At 43.8% G+C, this 9100-nt stretch overlaps 1 protein-coding gene across 1 annotated transcript in view; it reads right to left on the reverse strand.

Moving 5' to 3' along the window:
* ppil2 (peptidylprolyl isomerase (cyclophilin)-like 2) overlaps positions 1 to 8826 on the reverse strand; it is a 52728-nt gene extending 43902 nt beyond the window's left edge. The window contains exons 1-7 of the mRNA XM_071352022.1: positions 8681 to 8826; positions 7349 to 7398; positions 7152 to 7197; positions 6933 to 6995; positions 6552 to 6603; positions 1424 to 1475; positions 401 to 492 (exon numbers count right to left, since the gene is read on the reverse strand). Of these exons, the coding sequence (XP_071208123.1) occupies positions 401 to 492; positions 1424 to 1475; positions 6552 to 6603; positions 6933 to 6995; positions 7152 to 7197; positions 7349 to 7398; positions 8681 to 8712 (387 nt within the window). The 5' untranslated portion in view covers positions 8713 to 8826. The remainder of the gene's footprint in view (positions 1 to 400; positions 493 to 1423; positions 1476 to 6551; positions 6604 to 6932; positions 6996 to 7151; positions 7198 to 7348; positions 7399 to 8680) is intronic.
* Between the last annotated feature and the right edge of the window lie 274 nt (positions 8827 to 9100).

Here is a 9100-nt window from a genome sequence, read left to right on the forward strand (position 1 = left end):
TATCCCCCTTTCCTTCCCCTAGATCTGTCCTATTTCACACCAGTGTGTATTAATATACATGCGAATTGGAAATGCGTTTGAGGCCCTCCGAGTGGGGTCACGGCCAGGAGTGGGGTCACGGCCAGGAGTGGGGTCACGGCCAGGAGTGGGGTCACGGCCAGGAGTGGGGTCACGGCCAGGAGTGGGGTCACGGCCAGGAGTGGGGTCACCAACGGCCACTCTGGCGCAGTTAGGGTTGTGAGTCATGCTCTACGGTACGTCCGCAGATTTTTATCTTCTTGGTTCGATCCAGTGACCTTTCGCTTACTGGCCCATCGTGCTAACCACTAGGCTACCTGCCGCCCTAGTGTGTGTGTGTGTGTGTGTGTTTTAAAAAAGATATATATAAAGAAGACCTTACCTCGTGAGAGAACACATTGCCAGTGAGCTTGTTGGTGACGATGTGGGAGTTGTTTGTGAAGACGGTGTACAGGACAGGACAGTGGTATTTACCTGGGCAAATAAAAACAGAGTGGTTACCATGACCGTTCTGTAGTCAGCCAACAGTCTGTCCTACCATGACGGTTCTGTAGTCAGCCAGCAGTCTGTCCTACCATGACGGTTCTGTAGTCAGTCAGCAGTCTGTCCTACCATTGACGGTTCTGTAGTCAGCCAGCAGTCTGTCCTACCATGACAGTTCTGTAGTCAGTCAGCAGTCTGTCCTACCATGACGGTTCTGTAGTCAGCCGGCAGTCTGTCCTACCATGACGGTTCTGTAGTCAGCCGGCAGTCTGTCCTACCATGACGGTTCTGTAGTCAGCCGGCAGTCTGTCCTACCATGACCGTTCTGTAGTCAGTCGGCAGTCTGTCCTACCATGACGGTTCTGTAGTCAGTCGGCAGTCTGTCCTACCATGACGGTTCTGTAGTCAGCCTGCAGTCTGTCCTACCATGACGGTTCTGTAGTCAGTCGGCAGTCTGTCCTACCATGACGGTTCTGTAGTCAGCCGGCAGTCTGTCCTACCATGACGGTTCTGTAGTCAGCCGGCAGTCTGTCCTACCATGAGGGTTCTGTAGTCAGCCGGCAGTCTGTCCTACCATGACGGTTCTGTAGTCAGCCGGCAGTCTGTCCTACCATGACGGTTCTGTAGTCAGCCGGCAGTCTGTCCTACCATGACGGTTCTGTAGTCAGTCGGCAGTCTGTCCTACCATGACGGTTCTGTAGTCAGCCGGCAGTCTGTCCTACCATGACGGTTCTGTAGTCAGCCAGCAGTCTGTCCTACCATGACGGTTCTGTAGTCAGCCGGCAGTCTGTCCTACCATGACGGTTCTGTAGTCAGCCAGCAGTCTGTCCTACCATGACCGTTCTGTAGTCAGTTAGACTTCAGAGACTAAAGTTGGGAAAGGGAGGTCGTTCGGAACGCGTCAATTCACTGAAAAACCTACCATCATTGTTCTTGGCGAAGTTTAGCTTGATGAGGGACTTGGCTTCCAGTTTCTGGGGGAGAAGAGAAGGAATGAGAATGTGCCTGGTTGGGGGGGTTGAGATTCAATAGATAGATAGCGAGTAGAGGGAGAGAGAACGGTCAGTCTAGTCTATTAAACGAGGCAGAGTAGAGCAATGCTTAGGACTCCTGTAGAGAATAAATGATACAGCTGTTTATAATGTACAGACTCAGTGTTGGTCAGACTACTGTAGAGAATAAATGATACATCTAAATATAGCAGAGGCCTATAAAAACGTACAGACTTGGTGCATCAGAGACCATACAAAATGAACACAGTACAGTTACAGACAGCACGGCAGGTACAGAGAGACACCATGATCTCCCCTCTCCTGCCCTAAAGCCATCACCACATGGTGAGAGTGGTTTCAGGTCATTTCAGTAAGCCATGACACATACCATCACCACATGCTGAGAGTGGTTTCAGGTCATTTCAGTAAGCCATGACACATACCATCACCACATGCTGAGAGTGGTTTCAGGTCATTTCAGTAGGCCATGACACATACCATCACCACATGCTGAGAGTGGTTTCAGGTCATTTCAGTAGGCCATGACACATACCATCACCACATGCTGAGAGTGGTTTCAGGTCATTTCAGTAAGCCATGACACATACCATCACCACATGCTGAGAGTGGTTTCAGGTCATTTCAGTAAGCCATGACACATACCATCACCACATGCTGAGAGTGGTTTCAGGTCATTTCAGTAAGCCATGACACATACCATCACCACATGCTGAGAGTGGTTTCAGGTCATTTCAGTAGGCCATGACACATACCATCCCCACATGCTGAGAGTGGTTTCAGGTCATTTCAGTAGGCCATGACACATACCATCCCCACATGCTGAGAGTGGTTTCAGGTCATTTCAGTAGGCCATGACACATACCATCCCCACGTGCTGAGAGTGGTTTCAGGTCATTTCAGTAAGCCATGACACATACCATCACCACATGCTGAGAGTGGTTTCAGGTCATTTCAGTAGGCCATGACACATACCATCACCACATGCTGAGAGTGGTTTCAGGTCATTTCAGTAAGCCATGACACATACCATCTCAGATTGTTCTGAATGTTTTCTGAAGTTAAAAACAGTTATTCCTGAACCATTATTTTGTTCAATTAACCTAATTGATTGCACCTTAAATTGGACATTGTAATTTATATTAATTAAATATAGTACATCTTAGTGCTTATGTATCTGGTCTGTCCAAGCCTGGGAGCCTTAACTCAGCATTCAATCCCCATAAAGTAAAATACATCATTGTAATGTACTGGCTCCCAGGACCCGCTTGAATTGATGATTTATAAGGAGCCAATTGGTTTTCTACCCAAAGTTGAAGATGCAATGTTGTAATATATTTTAAAAACACACAAGAGACCAGCAAAATGGATAGTGTGGAGCTATACCAGGAACAGCGGCCCCTAGCGGTCAAATCCTGGTACTTCATGGTAAAAAATGCAAGCGACTTCAATGACTAATTTCTCTGAGCATATATATATATATATATCTTTTTTTTATAGATAGGCGCAGGAGTGGCTTCAGGACAAGTTTCTGAATGTCTTTGAGTGGCCCAGCCAGAGGCCGGACTTGAACCCGAGCGATCATATATGGAGAGACCTGAAAATAGCTGTGCAGCGACGCTCCCCATCCAACCTGACAGAGCTTGAGAGGATCAGCAGAGAAGAATGGGAGAAACTCCCCAAATACAGGTGTGCCAAGCTTGTAGCGTCAAACCCAAGAAGACTCGAGGCTGTAATCGCTGCCAAAGGTGCTTCAACAAAGTACTGAGTCAAGGGTCTGAATACTTACAGTTGAAGTCGAAGTTTACATACACTTAGGTTAGAGTCATTAAAACTCATTTTTCAACCACTCCACAAATTTGTTGTTAACAAACTATAGTTTTGGCAAGTCGGTTAGGACATCTACTTTGTGCATGACACAAGTCATTTTTCAAACAATTGTTTAGACAGATTTCACTTATAATTCACTGTATGACAATTCCAGTGGGTCAGAAGTTTACATACACTAAGTTGACTGTGCCTTTAAACAGCTTGGAAAATTCCAGAAAATTATGTCATGGCTTTAGAAGCTTCTGATAGGCTAATTGACATAATTTGAGTCAATTGGATGTGTACCTGTGGATGTATTTCAAGGCCTACCTTCAAACTCAGTGTCTCTTTGCGAAATCAGCCAAGACCTCAGAAGAAAAAAAATTGTAGACCTCAACAAGTCTGGTTCATCCTTGGGAGCAATTTCCAAACGCCTGAAGGTACCACGTTCATCTGTACAAACAATAGTACGCAAGTATAAACACCATGGGACCACGCAGCCGTCATACCGCTCAGGAAGGAGACACGTTCTGTCTCCTAGAGTTGAACATACTTTGGTGCGAAAAGTGCAAATCAATCTCAGAACAACAGCATCAGGACATTTGTGAAGATGCTGGAGGAAACAGGCACTAAAGTATCTGTATCCACAGTAAAACGAGTCCTATATCGACATAACCTGAAAGGCTGCTCAGCAAGGAAGAAGCCACTGCTCCAAAACCGCCATAAAAAAGCCAGACTACGGTTTGCAACTGCACATGGGAACAAAGATCATACTTTGAGAAATGTCCTCTGGTCTGATGATACAAAAATAGAACTGTTTGGCCATAATGACCATCGTTATGTTTGGAGGAAAAAGGGGGAGGCTTGCAAGCCGAAGAACACCATCCCAACCGTGAAGCACAGGGGTGGCAGCATCATGTTGTGGGGGTGCTTTGCTGCAGGAGGTATTGGTGCACATCACAAAATAGATGGCGTCATGAGGGAGGAAAATGATGTGGACATATTGAAGCATCATCTCAAGACATCAGTGAGGAAGTTAAAGCTTGGTCGCAAATGGGTCTTCCAAATGGACAATGACCCCTAGCATAATTCCAAATTTGTGTCAAAGTGGCTAAAGGACAACAAAGTCAAGGTATTGGTGTGGCCATCACAAAGCCCTGACCTCAATCCTATAGAAAATGTGTGGGCAGAACTGAAAAAGTGTATGCAAGCAAGGAGACCTACAAACCTGACTCAGTTACACCAGCTCTGTCAGGAGGAATGGGCCAAAAATCACCCAACTTATTGTGGGAAGCTTGTGGAAGGCTACCCAAAACATTTAACCCAATTTAAGGGCAATGCTACCAAATACAAATTGAGTGTATGTAAACTCCTGACCAACTGGAAATGTGATGAAAGAAATAAAAGCTGAAATAAATCACTCTACTACATTCTTAAAATAAAGTGGTGATCCTAACTGACCTAAGACGGGGAATTTTTACTAGGATTAAATGTCAGGAATTGTGAAAATGTAGTTTAAATGCATTTGACTACGGTGTATGTAAACTTAGATACAGTTGAAGTCAGAAATGTGATATTTCAGTTTATTTTTTATTATACATTTGCAAACATTTCTGTCATTCTGGGGTATTGTGATGTCATTATGGGGTACTGTGATGTCATTATGGGGTACTGTGATGTCATTCTGGGGTATTGTGATGTCATTCTGGGGTATTGTGATGTCATTCTGGGGTATTGTGATGTCATTCTGGGGTATTGTGATGTCATTCTGGGGTATTGTGTGGAGATTGATGAGGGAAAACAACTATGTAATACATTTTAGTATATGGCTGTAACAAAATGTGTGAAAAGTCATGGGGTCTGAATATTTTCCGAATGCACTGTCTATCTTCACTAGAATACATTAGATAGTATGAAGAAGCAATACTCCAAGCTGCAGCTCCATACTACTTGTCAAACAAAGAACTGATACTGTATACTAGTCATTTTTAAAATTTAATTTAACTGTTGTTGGGGTGGGGTTGGGGTGTGGGAGGGGTCCATTAGATACAACTAACTCATTAGAAGGAAGACGTTTGGTCCAAATTGGATGTTGGGTATTATATTGAATATTATCCAAATACTGTCATTTTGAAAAAATTGCCAATTTGGGTGCAATCAATTACCTTGATGTATCAGAGATCACATTCAAATTTAAACAAAATAATGCTTCAGAAATTATAATCATATGTTCCTAACTACAGAAATGATTTCAGAACAATCCCAGATGGAGGAAGCTGAAATCCTCTTTCTTGTGCTTTGAGGTGGAACGACCGCTGGGTTATTCCTTCACAAGTGGAGAGAGAGCAAGGGCCTCAGCAGGACTAGTCCAGACGTGTCTCGAACAGGGATAGACAACCGCAGGTACTGCAGGACTAGTCCAGACGTGTCTCAAACAGGGGTAGACAACCGCAGGTACTGCAGGATTTGGTTCCAACTAGGCACCACACCTGACCAACCGAGCTAATTGATCAGTTCAATGATTGTCTTAATTCATTCAATACACCTGGTCTTCCAGGTCGGTTCAATCAAAAATAGTTTTGTGCCTGCAGCACTCTGGGACCGGGGTTATTTACCCCCTGGTCTAGAAACATCTCTCTGCAGCCAGACTAATCAATCCTGACAGCAGGATCCAGCTGGACGGACACACATTAAGTGTCTCTCTCACCCACACACTGACACCATGTGCACGCTGATACGAGCACGTCTCATCTATCAGTTAGTGCACGTGTAAAAAAAACTGTCATGGCGTGATCTGGACATGTGTTTTATCCACCAAGTTGAAACTCAGTTACTTTAATAGAGGAAAGAATGGTGGCTGGTGTGCTCGGGGGCTTACCTGTAAAGTCCACAGGGGAAGACATGCGCTCAGCCAGAGAGGAAGAGGCCAAGCCAGAGGGTTTCACTCTAACCAAAATCTGTCTAAAATAAGTCCAATGCATTACTATAGGCTTATTTTGGACAGAAGCTTGTCGCCTGCCTTCCAGCCTTTGGGAAAACGACTCCGATTGTTGGGACAGAGTCGTGAGCATCTCGTCATTATATACACAGATCTCTGACTCAGATGACCGTTTCAACATGCTGTGGAGGTTGACTCCCTCCAGTGGCTGGAAGAGGTACTGTCATGCTTAAAATAATCTATTTCTAAGACCTGCCCAGGAACAATCCTGTTGTGGTTGGTTGACTACTTACCTCTCCAGAGATGGGATTGGTGCCAAACTTCTTTATCCAAGGAACGATGCTCCTAAAGCACAGGACACAGAGGGGTTGGTCAACACTACAGACTGGTTTATACTTACTCTACGTATACAAAGCGAGAATACTGAGCGAAATTGCGATCCTGCGTGGAGATAAACTGAGGGGCTGTACACGCCTGCGTGGTTTTGCTAGGCAACGCCATTTTGCGTAGCTACTTGTAGTTCTGTCATGCGTAGGTTATAAACCAGGCATAAAAATGACCGTACTATTAGAGATTTCAGCTTCACTTTTCCATCAGTAAAGAACCTTCCAGACTAAACCAGCCAGGGTATATAGATAGATAGATCATAGAACTACATATAGATCTCTACTCACAGCAGGTCGAAGACGATTCCCTCATGAGTGCACATGGGATATTCAAACGGCTGCAGAGACAAGCTGAAATGCAACAGGGGCAAGATTATTGAGTACACACAATTAAAATTTAGCACCACTGCAAAGACCTTACATTCAAATGTCAACATTAAGGTCGCTAAGGTATTTTGCCTCTTACAAACTGTACTTTTGCTCTGTGCTGGTAAAATAATGTCTTACCTGCAATGGTCAAATGGAAGACGTCGAAAATTTGACTTTGGAATTTCTTAGAGATTTAAAAATTAAAATAAATTTTTAAAAAGCAGAACGCATCAACATTGTTAGTGAAGAACTGTTCCTAATCATCAACATGATTCAGTATGTTAAGTAATGAACAACTACTCCTCCTCTTAAGGGACAATGTCAAAGAATCCTACCTGATTTTTTCCCACCATAGAAATGGGTGTACTCAGCACATGTGATGTACCTGGAGACAAAACGAAGAGAAACAAACTGTGATATAGCCCTTGAACTTTAGAAGCAGGATAAAAAGATGTTCCTATCCAACTCTATTGGAAAACGTGGGTTAGATGGCAACATTTTCAGAAAACCACATTTTAAGTAAATGATCCAGCATGGCTAGCATACACAGGCTAAAGTTACATAACGCTGACGAAGTTCTCCCTATCACAAATTAACACCTACCTAAAAGTTGAAGGCAGTCTGTCAACCGGACTTTAATAAGTAGTTTAGCAAAAGCTAGGTAGTTACTAGCTAGCACCAATTATTATATTGACATGTCCTCAACGATTGAAGGCAGGCGATATCGGGTGGGACCATTCTAGCCAATTAATCGCTATTTATAATTAGGGCCAAATTCTAGCTGGCTCGAATTGAAACCCGGGCCAGCGTCACACCTGGTGCCAGCTGGACCAGAATTCTGTCTGGTGACGCCGTTACTATGCAACCACCAGCTGACGGCACCGTGTTTAGCTAGCTAGCTCGTCTGGACTTGTTGCTGTTAGCTGGCCAGGTCGTATTGAAAACTACGTCATATCAAACCTGTAGTCTGGTTAGCTAGCTAGCTAACAGCCAATTATATATTTATTAACAGCCAATACATTGTCATGGTAGGAATTACGCTAGCGACGATGATAACCGTTTAGCTAGCTAACGTCACGTTAGCAAGCTAAGTACAAGGGGCTGAGTCTGTCTGGCACGACTAGGGTAACGTTTGATACAACACCGTGAGGGTGGACACAATTCTTCAACATCTTACTAGTTCGCGAAGCCAGCTGTAGTCACATATTGGCTACCTAGCAACATGACATAATTTTGGAGGCAGTGGAAACGCAATTCGAGCTAGCCCACCAAGGGCCAGCCCAAACCGGGTTGACTTCAAAGTATCAATGGAAACGGGGCTTGAGGGGGGAGATGTGCGTGTGATCAACAGGCACAACTAAGTCGTTTTTCTCAGTTGCCGGAATGCCACGTGCGTCCACCTATATCAGTACATTTATAACAGCCTAAACATTAACTACGACACTTATCTTCGATCAAATAACCCTCACGTAATTCAACACTCGCATAGACCACCATACAAAAAGGACACATGTCTCGCTTCGCATCTTCCTCTCTGCTAGCGCAGATATATAGCTAGCAGCTAATCTGTTTCTTTGCTCTCTGTTAGTGTAGTAACGTTAGTTGGCTGTCTACTTTATCAAGCTTTTTGACGTTACATACTTGAAAATATTATGCTCAGAACTTACATTTTATCCTTCTGATGTTGACGCTTCCCCATTTTGATTGCGGTGTTAATAAATTGCTATTAAACTTATTTCATAAACTAGGTCGCTAGCTAGCCAAAATATCAAAATAGACTTCGTCGTTTGACTAAACCGGAAGTTTTGAATTGTATGCGAGTTTGCGGAAGTACCATAGATATAGAGAGGGATTCTATCACAGTTAGAACAATGAGACAGATATTTTACCGGATGTATAAATATGAAGCATCCGCTTGGCGTTTCCACTCACTACCAAATATGGTAGTGAGAGGAAGCCCAATAGCCGGAGGTGGGATAAGGTTATTTTGTTTATTTTTTATATTACAAGCTGGCTTTTGGAAGAAATTCTTCGATTAAATCTCAAAACAGTTTTCTGTTTCCAAAACTACAATATGTTATGAACAG

Source organism: Salvelinus alpinus, chromosome 19, assembly GCF_045679555.1.
Source record: "Salvelinus alpinus chromosome 19, SLU_Salpinus.1, whole genome shotgun sequence".
Classification (NCBI taxonomy): Eukaryota; Metazoa; Chordata; class Actinopteri; order Salmoniformes; family Salmonidae; genus Salvelinus; species Salvelinus alpinus.